At 31.4% G+C, this 20,331-nt stretch overlaps 2 protein-coding genes across 4 annotated transcripts; one reads left to right on the forward strand and one right to left on the reverse strand.

Annotated features, from left to right (window-relative positions):
- Window positions 1-5,339: 5,339 nt before the first annotated feature.
- LOC124829606 (growth-regulating factor 1) lies at window positions 5,340-7,756 on the forward strand. 3 transcript variants are annotated; one of them, XM_088101620.1, is made up of 4 exons: window positions 5,356-6,017; window positions 6,158-6,635; window positions 6,784-7,127; window positions 7,242-7,756. In XM_088101620.1, the coding sequence occupies exons 1-4, from the start codon at window positions 5,813-5,815 to the stop codon at window positions 7,247-7,249; spliced, it is 1,035 nt and encodes a 344-aa protein (XP_087957746.1). In that variant the 5' UTR covers window positions 5,356-5,812; the 3' UTR covers window positions 7,250-7,756. The 3 variants fall into 3 exon arrangements, with proteins under 3 accessions (XP_087957745.1, XP_047159101.2, XP_087957746.1); XM_088101619.1 differs by lacking the exon at window positions 7,242-7,756 and having other exon boundaries at window positions 5,340-6,017; window positions 6,784-7,177; XM_047303145.2 differs by lacking the exon at window positions 7,242-7,756 and having other exon boundaries at window positions 5,353-6,002; window positions 6,784-7,177.
- Window positions 7,757-12,241: 4,485 nt separating this feature from the next.
- LOC124829603 (uncharacterized) lies at window positions 12,242-13,675 on the reverse strand. The gene has a single exon (XM_088101562.1). The coding sequence runs from the start codon at window positions 13,175-13,177 to the stop codon at window positions 12,689-12,691; it is 489 nt and encodes a 162-aa protein (XP_087957688.1). The 5' UTR covers window positions 13,178-13,675; the 3' UTR covers window positions 12,242-12,688.
- Window positions 13,676-20,331: the final 6,656 nt, after the last annotated feature.

Consider the following 20,331-nt stretch of genomic DNA (forward strand, 5'->3'; position numbering starts at 1 on the left):
GATCAGAGAGTGTCTAGACGATCAGAGAGTGCCTAGACGATAACGGCGTTAAGGTTTACAATTCTAGCTGATCAATTTTTGTCATAGAACAAGTAAGTTTTTACTCCTTTTTACCTGTGAGTTTTGATTCATGATCATGCAAAGAAATTGTTTTATATGTATCAATTGGTCTTCTTCCTTTGTTCTTGGTTGATCTAAAGTTTTAAGGACTTTGTCTGTTTCTAATTCGGTGTTTCGTAGGTTCGTTTAGAGTTCCTTGCGTTTCAAGCAATCGGTGGAACGTTCCTTGGGTTGAGTAGCTGTCTTGTGAGGTAAGGGAAGCTAGAATTCTTGCTTTAGTTTGTGTTTATATTATAAATTTGGTATCTCTATGAATTTTAGATGAATTTTGAGAAATTTGTATGATTGTGTGTATATTATGTATGTTTAATTAATGATTTTGATAGTATGATTTTCAGTATAATTTGAATTGTGTGATTGTGATGTGTGATATTGTCATGATTGAGTGTGATGAAGTTGTTTGGTGGTTGAAATACTGAATTCAAGTGTTTTGGGTGAATGGTCGTCATATTCTTGAGTTTTAAGACTACAAGGGGAGGTTTTGATGGATGAGTTGGAGAAAGATAGGTTGAGGTGAGAAAGTAATTGTCTAGGAGATGTCATGAGGTGATTTGAGATTTGTTAGATTTGTTTTGTGAGTGAAATATGATATGTAGCAAAGAGTTGGTTCATAGTTGAAGTTTTGAAGCATTTTTAGTGTAAAAATGGGGTTTTAAGTAGTGAAATATTGATGAAAAGTGTGTGAATTGTTTTGAAGGGTTAGGAGTGTGTTATTAGACCAATTAGGACTTGTCTAAAGGTTTATATCATAAAAATTTGTCATGAAAGAGATAATTGGTTCACAGGTTAAGTTTCTTGTTCATTTTGGAGGTTTAGGTGTTGGAAATTGAAAGTAGGATGATTAGAAGGAAACTAAGGTGTTAAAGGGTGTTACAGGCGTAATTAGATTTGGTTATGTAGTTGGTAAACTAATATAGGGATTAGAAAGTGTTGTTTTGAGTTTAGGTACTTTTGGAGCTGTCAAATGGACTTAAAGCATCTAATATAAGGATTAGAAAGTGTTGTTTTGAGTTTAGATTTTGTTTTAATTCTAAATATGTTTTTGCATAAATTCTAGTGTGTAAGGAATTCATTTGATCATTAGAACAAGTCTCAAGTGCATCAAAGTCCATGAAAACAGTGAGTTGTCAACTGATATGGTGTTGAGGGGTAGTTTTCTAGTGCTAAGCGCCACCATTCCTAATATATGAGAATAAAAATGACGAGAATATTATCATGAGTAGTTTGTGAATGAATTGGATGGTTGATGGACGTAATTCCATGATCCTTACGGAGGGGTTAGATGGTGGTGCCTTGTATTATTGTTGTATGAATATATGAAGTTAATTCAGGGTTTATCCTAACGCTCTCAATAACCTTAATCTCAAGTAGAGATGGATTGTTATGTGGTGGAGAGTAGTAGGAGGTCATAGTCTATGGTCGTCAGTCAAGGAGATAAGTGTTGACGGACTAACCTTGTTGATGGCATAGGTTGGTGTTTGTATTTGCTTTTGAATAGGTATTGTTGGAGGCCACCATAAATGTATGAACCACCGTTGTTCGATATTCATACTATATCTGGATGAGTCAATTCTATTGATAGTTAAATGTGTATTATGTTTGTGATTCCTTGTATTGAAATTGAATTTCAGGATTGATTTAATAATTGTTTTAGGATGTTAGTAATGACTTATGAACTCTATATAAAACATTCATGGAAACGAAAGGTTGGTAATGACACTTACAAAAGAACTTTAAAAATCTTATTATCTTTATCAATTCTTTAACTTTAGTATATGAGAAAAACATTGTTTTTGTATATAACATCTAGAAAATAATATTTATTATCATGTATTCGTCTTAACTCTCTTCCAATGAACAAAATTAATAATCAACTTTTGTTTATTAAAGTGTCTTAGCAAAAAGAATGTGATTGAATTCTATAAATATTGTTGCTTAATTAAAATTAGACGTGTCCAAATAATATTTTGTAATTCTGATCAAAATAATTATGTCCAAAGAATATCTATCTTAAACAAAAGTGAGTAAACAATACATTATATGTTTAGTTATAAACCGTTCATCAAAATTAGTGTTTAATAAAAAATAATTAGATTCAAATAATATTTATTTTATATTTTGTATAAATTAGTTAGTGCCAAAACTTTGATGTCAAATAAATCAATATTAATAAATAAATAAATAAATGACATATCATTATATAATTTATCTACCAATATAAATAACAATTATTTCTTTATATTTTCACTTAAGTTAGATCATATAAAAGTATATTAGTTTAAAAACTTATAATGATTTTCTATTATTATAAATATCAAATTGAAATAGTATTTTTATATATGATATTTTTGTAATAGGTAAAAGTTGAAATACTCCTGAAAAGTACAAAATTAAATTTAATAAATATCAATTGGTAATGAAAGTAAAATATTTGAAAAGTTAAAAAAAACAATTAAAAAAATTTCTATCCATTCCAAAATTAAGTAAAAGAATAGGTATAGTTATAATAGTAGATAAATACATTTTTCTTTTTCTAGCACATCTTTCGTTTTTATTTCATTTCCTTTTTATTTCTCATCTCATCCAATCTTTCAACTGATTACAAAATAAATTATCATCCTCTCATACTCCAAATTATCATAATTTATAAATGAGTGTAAACTTCACCTTACAAGCCGGTTTTGTGGGGTTGAATTAAACTTAAAGTCTACTTCTAACATGGTATCAGAATTATAGTTAGAGTATATCTTAACAATATTTGTTGTTTACTGAGTATATTGTTTCATCTAATTCTATGGGTGTAAATATCACCTACAAACCAATTTTATGAATTAAATTAGATTTAAAATTCACTTCTAACCTAACATTTTATTTTTTAGAGATTTCAAATATCTTAAATAGTATCTCAAACGGAGAAAATAAATAAATTTATAGTAAAATATACTAAAATTAATATATGCATTCATGTATAAAAGGATAAAAGTAACAAAAATATAATAAAAGAATCAATTTTAACTAAAAAATTGATGGTTGAAATCATGAAACTTATTGAACTATAAATTCTTTTCCTTTCTTGATGGTCATTGATACAGACTTTTTTTTTTGCAATTATTACATACCTGCTTCAAAGGCTTGCATGTTCAATAAGAATTTATGCATGTGGGTGGATTAATTGAATTATCACACTGGATTTTAAAAATATATTTGATTTTGGGTGAAACAAATAACTCTCATGTTTCAGACACATCTCATTGTGAAATCTGGAAATCGCACCTTAGAAGATAAGGTCAAACAATGGAAGATAATTTTTCTTTCCTCAAATGGCGGTTAGATACAACGTCATCTCAAAGGATATGCTAAAACTTTTTCTTTTGTTTTTCTTTTTAAATTGAAAAAATGCATTATTGACATAACATTGACCTACATTATACTAAATTATGGTGATATTGTCATCTCTATAATTGTGAAAAATATGTGAATAAATGCAACTAATGTAATTGTGATGTGCAATTATTAAGTGATTATTAAAATTTTGATGTTTCCATTTCAACTTTCCTCGTAAAAGGCAACTTGTAACATTCTAACAAAATACAAGCATGTCTTGTCATAGTTTTTGTTTTATTTTTAATTTTACACTTAAATAAACATTTTTAAATTAAAAAATTACTTTACTAATTTTATTTTTAAATGGTCGGTTAATTTGATATCTTTTAACCTAATATTTTCTAAACTAAAACAAATAAATAAAATACCATAATAAAATAGTAAAAACGGTTTTATTTATTTTTATAATGATAATTTTAATATATTTTATTACCATAACAAAATAATGAAGATACTTGCACAGTGTATAATAATATCTATACCTATAAATAATTTCTTAATCTTTCATTGAAGATATAAGGAAACAGTAACATCACATACAATACTAGAAATCAAAACTAGTGTTCATATAGAAATATAAATATGTCTAAATTAGAAAAATATAACATATCCATATAGAAATTAAAATTAAAATTCATTATTTTATATCACTAAAAACATAATTATGTATAAAATATATATTTTGGAGCTGGATTACAAGAATCTAAAACACGCTTTACCAAGTAAGTGGGAAACATTATACACATTACATATTCAGTAACATTTGGAAGATAGTACTAGGAGAATCTGATGTAGAATTGTTGGGAAGATGCAAAGTTTGTGATTGAAAGACGAGGTGGGTGAAGGAAAGAACAGGAAGAGACAGGAGGAAGAAGTTAATTACAGAGATAATGATGAGGGAAGAGAGGTTATGGTAAGGGGAAAAAATGATGGAAGTAAGGATGAAATGCAGAGCATGGGTGGTGTAGTCTGATATGATTCCAGTCAAAGGGAAGAGGCTCCTATCTCAGGTGATATTTTGAAGGCTGCAGGAAGTCAGGGAGGAAACAGCCCAGAAATCACAAAAATGAAAAGAGGAGGACTGAAAGGAAAGGTAATTGAGGAAATTTTTGGGTTAATGAATGAAAGGGTCAGTTAGGTGTGTGAAAATAAAGGAGGAGGGAGCATGTGTTTTGGGGCAGAGCAACAGAGTGTGAACAGTTTTAACCTCAGAGTGCACTTTCCTGACACCTCCTACCTGCCAACGCGCTAGGCAGAGAGAGAAAGACAAGTGCTTTCAATTGCAAGCAAACAACCCGGAACCTCCTTCTACCCGATAGTTTTTTACTTCCACCATCACTCTACTCTACTTCAAAAGGTTAATGCATTTTCAATCATGTTTTTGAATTATTGGTTGGGGTTTTAGAAAGTAATGATCTTTATAATTAAGATGAAGTTTGGTGAAGTGGGATTGTGGAAATGATTAAGGAGGAAAGATGGGAGAGGTTATTGGGAAGAGGGTAGGCAATTGAGAGGTAAAGGAGGGGAAATTGAGTGTAATGTAACCGAAAATGGAGAGATGAAAGTGAGATGGTTGGGTTTGGAGGTGGGAGAAAATGTGAAAAAAAAGGAGAAAGCATCAATCCGTGGCCAAAAAAAGGAGGATTCAACTCTAGCCTTGGCCTCCAAATCTATCAATGAGATAATGCCACGCATGGTGAAGCCAAAAAAGATTAGAAATGACACGTACGAGACTTTCTCTTATTTAAAAAGTTACCATCCCTCGGATTGCAAAACAAAAGAGATTTATATAGGCACAGCCACTATTGCTCGGCAGCTTACACTTCACATAATCGGATGGATGACACTGTTTTCCATGAGTGATGTGGAGACAGCAAAAGCAAAGGTGCATGGACTAACATGCATTTCAATTTAATTTTTCTTCTTTCCTTTGTACATTTGTTTATGGATTTCTGTAAAGATGTCAGAGACAAAGGCAGCTGCAGAGAAAAAAACAGAAGCAACAGAGGTGCAGTCATTATAAGAGCAGACTCACTCACTCACCCATCCAGCACATTAGAGAAATAGAGAGGAGGTGGCAGAAAGCCAGAAAGCCAGAAAGCCAGAAGCATCATCAGACTATCACACCCATTAGTATTATCCATGCACAGGAGAAGAATCTGCTACCCCTCCCAACACAAAAATTACTATCACCCCACCTAAACAAAATTAATCTCTCTTTACTTCATTCTTTTAAATCCTATATCTTCTTCCTCTTCTTCACTTCACCACTATTCACACACACACTCTTCCTTCTTTCTGTCAAACAATGATGAGTGCAACTGCAACTGCCAGAAATAGGTCTCCTTTCACACCATCTCAGTGGCAAGAGCTTGAGCAACAAGCTCTTGTTTTCAAATACATGGTCACAGGAACACCTATTCCACCAGATCTCATCTACTCGATTAAAAGAAGTCTTGACTCTTCAATTTCTTCCAGACTCTTTCCACATCATCCAAGTAAGTCTTTTGCAGGTCTGCTAACGATTTAAGTCCATGGATAACTTTTTTTTTTTAAAAGGAAAATTACACTGGTGGCTATTATTATATGTCTACTTTTTTTATGGGACAAATAAAATTTAGAGCCTGGTTTGTTGTCATAACTCTGGCTGCAGTTGGGTGGGGATGTTTTGAAATGGGATTTGGCAGAAAAGTAGACCCAGAGCCAGGAAGGTGCAGAAGAACAGATGGCAAGAAATGGAGATGCTCAAAGGAGGCATATCCAGACTCAAAGTACTGTGAAAGACACATGCACAGAGGCAGAAACCGTTCAAGAAAGCCTGTGGAAGTTTCTTCAGCAACAAGCACCGCCACTAACACCTCTCAAACAATCCCATCTTATACCAGAAACCTTTCCTTGGCAAACCCCACCATAACTTCACCCTCTTTCCCTTTCTCTCCTTTGCCCTCTTCTATGCCCTGTGACTCCCAACCCTTTTCCCAATCCTACCAAAACCCTTCTCTCAATCCCTTTTTCTATGCCCAATCAACCTCCTCCAGACCCCCAGATTCTGATTTTTCACCTCAAGATGCCACTACCCACCAGCTATTCATGGACTCTGCTTCTTATTCTCATGATGAGAAGGATTACAGGTAAGTTTTTCAAAAAATACTACTTGGTCCTTTTATTATGTTATTTTGGTTTTCAAATGAATATGGTGATTGATTCATGTATGGCATAAGATTTATTGTTTTTGTGAATTATTAAAGATGTAATCTTCCTGTTGATTCCTGCAAGCAGGCATGTTCATGGAATAAGGGAAGATGTGGATGAAAGAGCTTTCTTCCCGGAAGCTTCAGGATCAGCGAGGAACTATTCTGACTCGTATCAGCCGCTATCAATGAGCACCTACAAGTCCTATTCAAACTCCAGCTTTCAGAACATCAATGATGGCACCAACCAAAGACAGCAAGAGCAACAACACTGCTTTGTTTTGGGGACTGACTTCAAATCAACGAGGCCAAGCAAAGAGAAAGAAGCTGAGACAACGAGCCAGAGACCCCTTCACCGTTTCTTTGGGGAGTGGCCACCAAAGAACACAGATTCCTGGCTAGATCTTGCTTCCAACTCCAGAATCCCAACCGGTAACAATGATCATGCTGCTTCCCTACTTTCATTATCATATCCTTTTTAATATTCCACTTCATGCTTACCTATAAAATTATTTGTACTTATGTAGTCTCCTTTATCCTTGGCAGATGAATGATGTTTTTTCTTTTGTTATTATGAGCTGGTGGATACGGCCAAGAGAGAGAGAGAGACTCGTTGATAAAGATCAGTTTTTTTGTGGCTGGGGTGATTTTCTTTTACAAAAGGTGTGATGTTATTGTGTTAAGTGGGGGACCACATTAGGATTTGTGTCTTTGCTTTGCTAGATATTTATATATGCTTCTTTCTTCCTCTTGAAGAAAAGTTAAAAAAAAAAAAAAAAAACATGTCTCAGATTTGCACACTATGTTGTTTGACTGGAAAGCATATTAAGTTGCTCTGCAGTCTGCTTTATAATGGGTGGTAGCAAGGACAATTCAAATAAGCTCTGATGTTTGTGTTTCTTCTGAACCTTGTTATGTGCATGGACCCAGTAGTAGGGATCATGTGCAATGAATATTTGCATACATTACCACCACTATTAGGATTATTAGGGAGGACACTTTCCAACAACAACAACAACCAAATTCTCTCACTCATCTAATGAACTTGCAGATTCATATCAGGCTTTCAAGCTTTTCTTCATTGCTTCCATTTAATATTAGATTTTTTCTTCTTCTTTGTTTTCTTGCCCTGAACCATAAACGTGGGCAACTGCTAAACCTTAATCTAACCTTCTAACCTCAATCATTATCCAAGTTAAATGGTCTTACACGACAATGTAGGGAGTAACAATAAAGTGTTTGCAATGGCAATGTTGGAGTTGTTCAAAGCTGTTTTAAGAAGGAAAAGTAAGTCACAGGAAAACTACAAAAGAGTACTATGTGCCAATTGTACTGCATATTATTCCCTTCCCACAGGGGTATTTACTTATTTGCAAATTACAGTTCTCTCCTGCCCCAACTTTATATCATTTGGGATATATTCCAAGTGAAATGATTTTGTCAAAATGGTAAATTCCACTACCATCTCAGAAATTGGGTTGGTCGTCTGATTTTTTAGGTGAATCAATAATTGAAAGGCACTGAGACTTCAAACCTAAAATCAACTTATCCAATCCAATGTCTTCCAAACTATAAATGCTTAATTTCTTTTCAATTTATATATACTACGTTTTGGTTTTTCATTTGAAGTTGAATTACACGTTAAAAAATAATTTTACATTAGAAAGATCATTTTAAAATTTGAAGATCATTTTACTATATATGATCACGAAAAATAAATTAATTGCTTTCTGTGGGTATGGTTCCTTTGTATATCTTGATTTGTCCACAAAGATACCACGTAAACACACACATTAACATTGGAATGCATGGCTGAAACAATCTCAAATATTATATGCAACACGATATGACTGTAAGCATGTAATAAAAATCCTAAGTATGTTTACTGTTACTTATCTTGTGGAGAAGAGAAAAAGAAAGATGGCCCAAGATACCCATCATGCATGCAACTTTCTAAGCTATCAACATCAGATGATTGTGAAGTTTTGGAGTGAATATAGTATTAATGAAATAGATTATGGGAGCTGAAAATTATAGTTTAATGAAGAAGAAAAAGAGAGGGTGATTTGAAGGAAAAGAGAAAATGTTGTAGCGAAGTTGCATAAAGAGAAAAGATGGAAAGAGAAGCACGGGTGGAATTGAGAGAGCAAAATGATGATTGTGTGGCATGTTATGTTGGTGGTAAAGTTGCATAAAGAGAATTCTAATGTGTGTGTGTCTTTTATTTTTAGAGCATCAAGAGCAACTAGTGCTTTTCAAACGTGAATTCTCAAATCAATCACTTTCATCACCTCTTGGAAGTTCAACCAAACAACAGATTCCCTTCTTTTTCTTTATTTTCATTTATTGGAAACATCTTATTCAAAAAATACATTAGTCACAATGAAAATAACTTAGTTTTTAACTTCCAAATTGATGTGGAGAAATCCATTTCATTAAAAATTAAAAAGAAAATATCTATCATCTTCTTTAATGTAAAAAAAAACATAAAGTGATGTTAAAAACATTTCTTTTCACAGTAGTATCTGTGTATGGATAACTAATTTAACTAATTTTTGTGACAATTTCTCTTCCTTGAATCCTATTTTTCTATTCGTGGATTTAAAATTTTATTTGGAGTGTCAACATCGTTATATCAAATCAATACATGTTAATTAAAAATGCTGTTATAAGTGAGTTAGCAAAAAATGTTTTCATTAATGCAATATTTTTCTTTTACAATTTGATATTTGTGTCGAATATTGATTAGAATTAAAGTGATTTTCGTAACTTTGATACTATATAATTTTTAAAATATAAGACAAATGTGAGCTGTTTTCTTTTTGTTCCTCAGGTTTTTGAAGTCCTCCGAAATTGGACTGTAATTGCAGCTGAATTGGGCCACATCATGATAATAAAATCTGTAGTTGTTAGCTTCTTGCTGTCACTTGGGCATAATTCCAGTAGAATACTTTATAGTCCAAGTAGGTTTAATTATCAACAAATTATATAATTAGAAAGGAAATTTAAAATGTCATAAACGTTGTTGTGAATATAATAGGAAATGAAAACATTGAAAAAAAATTTCTGAGAAAATTTTTCATAAGAGAAAAAATGAAATTAAGTTTTTTGTTAGTTAAAATTAATTAATGTACAAACTAATTTTCATAAATGTTTTTTTCTTCTTATTTTTAATTTTAGTGAAGTGTTTATAGATAAATTCAAAATGTTTAAAGAAAAATGATAGCAGAACATTATTACAATGAAACATAGTGCTACAATTTCCGTATGTTTGATTACACATTTCAATGTATATAAGACTGCAATAAAAGATGAACCAAAGTTACTACCATTAACTTCTGCATTTTGGAATGATTTTGAGCTAAATTCTAAGTGAAATGCAAACATAAGCTTTATCATTGTGCAATGAGTATCTCTGACCTGCAGAAATAATGAGGCAATCAATGTTTTAGAAGATCTATAAATTATTTATTCGAGTCAAACTATATTAATGGATCATTAATTGAATGAAAACATTCTAAGCAATTTGAGAAAATGTTTTAGAAGAGTGATAAATTGTTTATTGGAGTCAAGATACTACATTGATGGATCAATAATTGTATGAAGAACTATTCAAGTAGTAATTTGAAGCAATGCTTTAGAAGGGTGATAAATTATTTATTCAAGTGAAGTTACTAAATTTAACGCTCATTAATAGAATAAAAACTTAGCAGTTAAAAAGGGTAAACTGATGTCAACAACATAATCTAGAAAAGGTTGCAACTTTTCCTAATTCTGTACATGAATTTATACCAGAAACAATAGTGCCAAGTTGAACAAGGAATGAAATGAATGATATATAAGCATTTTCAACTTCTTTTCATGTATATAAGCATTTTCTACTTCATTAAAAAGCTACCATTGATTGTTGATCTAGTCGACACAAGATAACATCCGCAAGATAACTTTTAGCTTGGGAAGAAGTCTATTTCATCCTTTTCTCTCTTTTAAGTGTTTTTAGAAACTTCTTCACAAGCTAAAACTAACTAATACATAAGTTAAGAATCTAATTTTGGATTAGCTAATACGAGATAACTTATTCAAATTAACTTATCCGTGAACAAATTTTAACTTAAAGCTGAAATTTATTTATTTTTTCTTTCATATTTTCTCCTTTTAAAAATGCTTCTGAAAAAGTTTATCAAACAGACTTCATATTTGAATTGGAAGAATAATAGGATATGAACAATCTACCTATTGGCAAAGGATATTACCATGTATGAGAGCTCTCCCACGAAGTAAATCCAGCGAGACAAATCTCATACTTGCTGAAAATTTCAGATCCTCTTAGTGTTGTGTTGATGGGATGTGACTTGAATATTCTGCTTTAGAGAGACTGTGTACACCCATATCAATCATCAGTACAATCAATAATTCTACAATAAAAGTTTATTAAGATCGTTCTTCACAAAATTGAACAAATCCAAGGGGTGAACCGCAGTTTGCAAGTTTATTGAGGATGAACACTTGTGACAACACATGAACAAAAAATACTCAGGCAGTTTTAATGTGCCATCTTCAGCAATCAACAATCGACTATGTCTCACGGTTTAACAATATGCAGAATGTTGCTATTATAGACGCTTCATTGCAAGTAAATTTATGTATGCAAGTTAGTCATATACATTTTGAAAGCTTCTATATCTACCATGTTTCCCTTAATGAGGTTGATTTATTAAGACCTGTAAGTGTAATGGAGAAGAATCGTATAAACATAATACTGTCAGCTGCTTTCAAGAACATACAAGATGTAGTAAATGATAGCATGCATTAAAATCACCCATTACCTGCTCTATATAAAATTCTTCGAAACAGGAACCTCCAAACCTTTTCCTACTAACTATAGTAGGGAGTAAAACAATGTCACAAAGTTCTATCAAAAAATGTCGACAGACAAACTACCGGAGATGTTATAAATGATTAACTTGCAAACTTATGCTTGTTATGTGGCATCTAATTGCAACATACCATATCATGTCTAGCAGAGGTTATCTCTAGTTAAACAGCATTATGTACATTGTCTAGACAGGTTATCCCTACAAAGGGCATCCTCCAAAGGCACAATTATAAAATCATATAGTGAACAATCTCGAGACATATAATACTACATTGAGAGATTTCAACCAAATTAAGGTTCAATTGATAACCTGCTTGAAAGTACTGTTAAAAGTAAGAAATCAAGTTTGGAACGTATAAGCTACAACTGTAACTTCTTTAAATCACATTCAAGATGTCAAACCCAAAAACATGATACAAAGTCTACTTTAAAGCCAGTGAGCAGTTAATTTTACTTTAGATGGCAAAGCAGAACGTCATTTCTATCAAGAAAAAGAAGAAAAAGGGTGCTCGTTTAAGGGTGTGCCAAACACTAGGAGAAATATTCTATATTTCCATTTGAAGTTGGAACATAGTTACAAATCACAACAGTTTTAATATAATATAGTACTAGAGAAACTCTAGACACAAGGACAATAGAATACAACAACATCGAACAATCAGACACTGAGTGGAGGAGAAAAAACAAAGAATATAAGATTGTCATTGTTAATTCTTTAAAGATTCCTAGCATCATTGTACACTGAACATGTTAGAAAAAAAGATCAAATTAGAAGAAAAAAATTTAAAAAAGGTACATGAGGGCTACTTTTTCTTTCCATTATAAGCCAATGTAATGGAACTAAGGGAAAAAGAGGCAACACAGCATGAAACGTGAACTAGCAGTACCAATATACACAGTAACGCCAAGGGCCGAAATGATGGCATCAATTGCACACAATTCATGTTCCAATAATTTCTAAAATCATTGGTGTCTTTACGTGCTTGCCTTTTCATGTTCCTTCCATCAGATTCTGTAAAATCCAAACAATATTCCCCTTCTCCCAACCATTACGCTTTCAACAAAGAATTTCAATCCATTAAATTTATAAATTAAAATGAATTGATAAGAATCTATTTCAAGAACAATTCTCGTATCTGTCCTCATCGCTATTCAAAAGTTGTCTTCTCTTTACTACTAAGTACCCAACCATGCCAACTTGCATGGTTGCCGCAATGCCAGCAAACAAAAGTCCAACCTTTTTCCCCGCATTCATCTTCGGTGGCGGTGGCGGTGCGTGCACATGGTGGTGGTGGTGGTGGCCCAGGTGACGTTGCGGCTGTGGCGCACCCATCTCGTTAGAAAGGGGAGGCATTGATCCTGGCGGTGGAGCAACTAAACGTGTCCCAGGAAGTGATGAAGGAGGCGGAGGAGACGGTGGTGGAGGTGGTGGAGGGGGCGGGGGCGGGGGCGGGGGCGGGGGTGGAGGGCTGGACACAATAAAAGCCGGTGATCCTGATTCGGCATCACTCCTCCCATTTTGTCCCTGGGATTGTGCAGTAAACACATAAAAGCTAATGGAAATGCCAATAATCAAGAATCCAAAGCGCGAAAACGTTGAATCCATGGGTTTTGAAGAACCGATACGAATCTTCGATTAAGGCTTCAAGTTTTCGGGGGGATTGCTCGCATCTACCCCCTTTTGCGTCGGGGGTATCCGATAAAATCAAAGGATTCCTTTGAATCTATAACTTCCAATCGAATTGGCTCCGGCGAAAAATCCTCGCTTTCTTGTTCTTCGTCCGGAACATGAACGTACCTCCAAATTGGCGCCCTTTAGGGTTTTTGCGATTCAGGACCCGCAAATTAAAAGAGTAAAAATGTGCGACGGTTCCAAGCAATTGAAACAAAAGGGTGGATGAATCTGAAGAGAGTATTGGAATTAGACCCAGAGAAAGAGGTGGATCAAATTCCTGTCGGTCTCTCTCCCCACACCTTCTCAGAAATGGGGGAGGAACGAATCCAGTTGAGAAGAGAGAGAGAGAGAGAGAAAGACAGAAGAGAGAGACAGAGAGAGGGAGAGAGAATACGCGGGGTTCAACGGTTGGCCTAATTTAAGCGAGCAATGAGGTTGTAACATGAAATCTTTCTACCTGTCATGACTCACGAAGACAGAGGAAGTTAGAGAGAGATTGCGACATGACGTGTCATAAATGGTGGGGCCCTATATAGTAAGGTATTGTTTAATTATGTAGGACCCTTTTGGTATAACAGCCATGAATGGGTCTGATGTGGAGGGCCTCCTCCTCTTATCCTATGCTTCCCTACATTATATCATATCCTTCATATATCCATATTTTATCCCTACTTCTCTTAATAGATAAAAAAAATATGTATATATAAAAATTGAAATTTGTCTTGAGTAAATAAAATGAATAATGTGCTAATTGGGAAATTAATTGTACCAATACCAGTAGGAGAAAAAAAATTCTCATAAAACCTGAAAAAAGTTTAGATCCATTTTGTGCCCTAAAACTGAGATTGGCTTCATTATTAAAGAGTCCTTTTTTATTCCTATCCCACCTTATTAAACTTTTAGTATTTTGTTGTGTTTGGTAAAGAATGTTTGGTGTGTAGTACTGTATTAATATTTGTCAATTGGAATTACAAAAGTAAGGGTGCAATTTGCAAATCTAAAAGAAATGAAAAAGTTGAAATTTTTCTTATTTATTTTCTTATTGTTGATTTATTTTCTCGTTGATTCAATGCTTGATACTATTTTTTTTCTTTTATCTACCATCACTCTTTATATTTTCTCTCTCTAAATCTTGATAATTTTTTTATAAAAGAAGTCTTTTATAGTTTTCTTACGAAATTTGTTTTCTATGAATATATATGAATAAAGAATAAAAAATTCCTTATTCTATGAATGTGCAAAAGTTGAAACTTGTGCTTATAATAGAGGATACATATTGTTCATTTATAAGCATAAGTTTAGTGAAAACTAGACGAGTAATCATGTGTGAAAGTATATGTACATTTACAATTTCAAACTTTCAAATAATGAAACTTCCGCGTAAAAGCATCACTACATATATTTCAATAATTATTGGTTCTCAGTTACAATGGTTGGATTTGATAAAAAGTAGTGGGGTAAATGGAACCTACCGAATAATGTATGTGGTGCAACTGATGTTATTTGTTATGTTGGTAGGTTTAGGCAGAGTAACTGCCAACTGTTTCTAGTTTTTTTGACAGGTTCATGTCTAAAAATTACACATTTGTTGAAGATTCACCAAAGAAGGGAATATGAATAAACAAGATTAAAACAAACTAAACCGTATGTGATGCTAGACAAAGATTTTAACTGCAAATTCTAATGGATATATGTTTTAGTTGCAAATTATTTTATTATTGTAATCTATGACAGTGTATTTAGTCATAATTTAGACAGTTAACTATAAATTGAATAATCAAACTATCGACTGTGAACCGTGATTTTTTAATAAAGAATTAAATTGTTCATGAAATGTATGATTGAGTGATCAATTGTCAATTTGGAAAAACAAATCAACAAGTTCAGTCGACCACCAAAGAGATCAATCGACCATATATCAATCTAAATGGTCAATTACTAGTTTGGAATAGCAAACCAGTAAGCTCAACCAACCACCAAATAGACCAACCGGCTATACATCAACCTGAATGGTTAACCCACGAAAAGCAAACCAACAAGTCTGGCCGAGCATCTAATAGATCGTCCGATCATGCACTGGTCTAGACGGTCAACTACCAGCATAGAGAGCAAACCAACAAGCCCGACTGAAGGCATACCCCTTGCCATGACCTAGCACATTCATGAAGTGTTGGAGGCATCTATGGAAGATGGACCTAGACTCTTTCTCTTGGGCTATCTTAAGTCATCATGAAGATTTATAAGAGTAAGAATAATTTTGGGCCTTGTATTTTGGGCCAAGTAGTCTAGATTTTATTTGGGCTTTGTATATTGGGCCAAGTAGTCTAGATTTTATTTGGACTTTGTATTATGGACCTAGTAGTGTAGGATTTCAATTGGGCCTTGTATTTTAGGCCAAGTAGAATAGGATTTTGACCAAACAAGTTAACAAAGGGCCAAGGCCCAAAGTTGACTATGCTTGGATGTCCAAAATGTGTGTGTTGACCAAGGGGTCAACATTTTGGCTAAGCTTGGAGGACAAGGGAGCAATATTTCGTCCTAGAGATGTAGAGGCTTCCCATTGGAGATTTTTCCTCCTAGTTAGTGGTCATATGTCACTCTAGGAATGGAGAATTTTTCCATAGGTAGTGGCCACATGTCACTCTCTCATTTGAGAATATTTTTTTCCACTTGTCTCTCTCTTATTGGAGAGGATTTCTCCTTCCTCTCCAAGCCAACCAAGGTGGCTCTTTTAGGTTAAAGTTTCAGCCCATTTTTGAGACACCTTAGCCTATAAATATAGGTGCTCTCCATTATGTAATCACCTTGGAAAATATAGTAAAGTTATGCTGTCATTTTGTGCAGACAACCTCTTCTAAGGTCACCCTAGGTTAGAGTAACCCAAGTGGCCTCCTCTAGCCACCTTCCTCCAAGAGTTGGCCCAACCTCTCTTAGAGAACCCTAAACACTTCATCCTTCACCATTCAACACATCAAAACCGTGAGCCTTTTATCTTCATCCACCACCATTCCGCAAACTATTATCAAAACTGTGAGCATCTTGGGTACATGGCTTGGTTGCTTCTAGATTTGGCTTGTCCTAGTTAGAGCATTGCCATCACTAACTGACCACCAAACAGACAAGTCAATCATGCACCAACTCAAATAGTCAAGTTTCAACCTAAAGAATATGTCACTAGCTCGAATGATCACCAAACAAACCGTTTAGCCTTCAATTAGATTCATAAGAAGATTCATAAGAATTAACAGTACCAGAATAGATTAAACTTAAAACTAATTAACTTAATATTAAAGTATAATTACTCACAATTTGGTCGTAATTACATCAAAATTAATTAAAAAATTATTACAAAATTTATAGTAAAAAAGTATTAATTATTATTTATCAGAGATTAAATTGACTTTAATATTGTAGTACCTATCAACTCATTTTAAAAGACACTTCACTAAACAAAAATTAAACCTCAAACAACATAACAAACAACCTTGACTCATATATGAAACAATTCTAAATTATGATTTTCGCCATACTTTATTCTACATATGTTATAAAAGTAAAGTATATAACTTATTATATTCAAGTAGTGGTTGAATGGTATTTATGTTAAAAGATAAATACTTTATAATACTTTAATCTAAAAAAATAAGCTTTTGTTAAATATCATACAACTTGTGCTAATCGTACAAAAAGATAGATCATGCCAAGACTTTTATAACATATATCCGACCCACCCATACTAACAAACTGAACCTCTTGTGAGAATAGAAAATTCTCAAAGCCACGTGTGAAAATAGAAAATCATTAATATACCACTTATGCTAGTGTTTCTTTTTTACCAAAATACTCTTATTGAAAAATGTTCCTTTCATATAAAAACATTTTTCTTACTTAAGCTTAATCTATAATAGGAACAAGTTCGATATGATTTCTTGTTAAATAACGAAAATGGAAACAAGTTTATGTTTAAATTTTATTAATGGAAAACATATAAGGTTTATGGTTTATCATTTAATAGTAATAGAAAAAACAAAAAACATGTTTCCTCTGTAATACATAACAGAAACATATTCGCTGGATATCCATGACAACGTAAAATACTCGTAACGAGGGGCGTCAAATTTGGCAACAGAATCATGTGCCATGGTGATATGAGCAACAAAAAAATTTGAATTACTCAATCACCTTTTTTTAACTTTATTTATAATTTCATATATCGAAACTTCATTGCATAAAAAAATTTAAATTTCATTAGATTTTATCAAGTTATGCTAATTAGTATATATACACACTATATTTTTATTTTTATTATGAAAATTGTGTCAATTATTTAATCAGTGACGAGCTAGTTTTTAATCCAAGCATATATAGTGTTTAGACCTGGTCTATTTCTTAATACATTTTCCTTGATACTCGTATGAATAAGAGGAATATATTTTCTCTTCGTGTTTTTAGTTATTGTAATGTCTAATACATTCATCATAAATAACGCTAAATATGAAGGTTAAAGAAAGAAGAAAGTTATTATTCATTATTTTATTTTTTTATATTGTTTGAAACACTTATACTGTTATTTTAAGTGTCTTAGGTATCCAGAGCGGCTTAAGGATTTAACCGATCTAAAATAAATTTGAGACATTTTTTATTTATTAATAAAATTATTTATGTTAAAATATATTATAATCTTAGAAAAATTTATCAAACTTAAAAATATTTTTTAAATAATAATGATTTATAATGATTTGATTAAATTTTATTCTTAAACATTATTTTACCTTTAATTTAATACAGATATATTGCTATTAAACAAATTTTGGAGACTTTGGGCTTTAACGGGCTCCTGTATGTTTATTTATTTATTTTTTTTTAAATTTCCTCATAGAAAGTCACTTCTTAGTAACTTTATTATGTGACCATAATAATTAGTCAAGGAATAGGATGGATTAAATATTTTAAATTCTAAATTTGTAAAAATTATCTATTAGTTTCATATTTAGGAATGTTATTGGTATGAGTTTGATAGAAGTTAAAAAACTCATTAACCTACTAAAAAAATATTGAATTTATTGGGTTAAGTGTTTTATGTTAAGAGTCAATCTAACTCAACATATTTTTGCCATGGTTGAATTGAGTTGGTTCAATTGGATCAATATTTTAAATTTATTTATTTATTTATTTTGTTAAAAATGGAAATTTTAAAGTATCAAACCAATTAAAAATAATAGATTTTACAAAAAATAATTCAAGGCTTAATGTAAACCATTCAAGTCAAGTCATAACTAGTTTAATCAATCTAATTCAAAATATGGAAAAGGAAATATATAACATAAATTTTCAATCTATAAGTAAAAGAGCGAATCTCGTCTTAAGTTTTAGGTGATTCATATTATATATTTATATATAAAAAAATAGTTTTAATTGAGTTGAATTTGACACAATTAAAAAAGTTAAATTTAATCCAATTTAATTAAGTTTTATTGATCGGGATTGAGTTATAACCTATCCCAATTAATACTCCTACTCAAAATATAACACTTTAAAATATCAAATGATATTATAGCAATAACAAAATTTGAAAGTAATGGCATTAGAGATATATAAAAAAATATTAACTATTTTTCAAAAGAAAGAAGGTATACAAATAATCTCCGAAGTATTAAAAATCACCGTCACATAATCTTTTAAGTATTGATTTTTTTTTCAATAATTCTTAAATATGAACATGTCAACTTAAATACTTAATTAATTTTCTTAAATCATTTAACACTTAAATATTACTAAAACATTTAATACTTAAATCATTGTTTGCATGATTTTCATTCTGAAAAAGACTATTTATGAAAGAAACTAGTTTTTGAGGACCAAATTGATAAATTATTCAAATCTTTTTATCTCGTCATAACCTTGCTTCATTTTATGTAATTAATGTTTTGTTTGAACAGTATAGAACGTTGGTAGTGAAAAAGAAAAAGAGAATAAAATTATAGCGAAAATAAAATTATTTAAATAAATTTAAAATAATGAAAAATAAGATGATTTTATTATTAATATCTGTGTTTACTTTTTAAATTATTTATTATAATAAAATAAGAAAAGAAAAACACTCATAGTAAGTGACTTGTAACTTATTAAGGGTAATCTCTTATATATCATAGTCACCTCAACTTCTTTTGATCTGAACTGGGCTGGATCACCAAGGAATTTATGGCCCAATTTTGCGTATTCATTTGTTAACGAGTCCGGCCCAATACATTCAATAGAGAATATACAAACAATTTAGCTACAAAAATGTTCACACTCCTCAACATATATTAAAGCTAGTTGGTATAAGGGCTGTTTCGTAAATCACCCAATTCAAAGTTTAAACAACAATCAAACAGGATTTTAGCGATAAAAAAATAAATTATGTCGGATAATTAATTTGTTTTTATGAGATATAATATTTTAGATATTTTTTGATTTTTTTAATTGAATTTTTTATCATTAATAGATTTACAACTTCGTTAAACACGTCATGTTACAAGCATTTGAGAAATTATATAAACACACTATTGAACTCTTCAGAAAAATAGAAATAGTCCTTTGAAATTTAATAATATACTTAGAATTTGTTGCCAGAGGTTAGACTATCATAGTGTAATCTTTGATTATTATAACCAAAAGTATATTTATTTGGGTTAATTATGTGTAATTCCTAAATTGGAAAACAAATTAGAATTGGTTTATTTTTAAAATTTTAATATATTTTTATCTTTAAAATTAAAAAAATTGAATGATATTATTACTTTTATGTATTAAATAATGTTTTAGACTAATATTTAAAATAAAACGTTTAAATAATTTAAATATCAGTTCACTTTTTTTTTTGACATATAAAAAGAAATTTAACATAATTAAGTTAGAATGTTTGTATATATTTATTTAAATTTGAAGACCAATTTATATCCAAGTTTAAGATAAAAATAAATTTTAATTTTATGTTCAAAGAAAGAAAGTTAAAAAAGTAAAAACATATTTAATCTTGTTTATTTATATTTTTGACACATAAATTAAAATTGTACTTAATGGAAAAATATTTGAATGAGATG

The sequence above is a fragment of the Vigna umbellata genome, chromosome 11 (genome assembly GCF_029865625.1).
Source record: "Vigna umbellata cultivar VRB3 chromosome 11, Vumbellata_1.0, whole genome shotgun sequence".
Classification (NCBI taxonomy): domain Eukaryota; kingdom Viridiplantae; phylum Streptophyta; class Magnoliopsida; order Fabales; family Fabaceae; genus Vigna; species Vigna umbellata.

Bases quoted from the DNA above. Each gene is read 5' to 3' on its own strand.
- LOC124829606 (XM_088101619.1), top strand. From the start codon at position 5,813: ATGATGAGTGCAACTGCAACTGCCAGAAATAGGTCTCCTTTCACACCA. The intron at 6,018-6,157 runs GTCTGCTAACGA...CTCTGGCTGCAG, and splicing joins TCCAAGTAAGTCTTTTGCAG to TTGGGTGGGGATGTTTTGAA. The intron at 6,636-6,783 runs GTAAGTTTTTCA...TCCTGCAAGCAG, and splicing joins CATGATGAGAAGGATTACAG to GCATGTTCATGGAATAAGGG.
- LOC124829603 (XM_088101562.1), bottom strand. From the start codon at position 13,177: ATGGATTCAACGTTTTCGCGCTTTGGATTCTTGATTATTGGCATTTCC.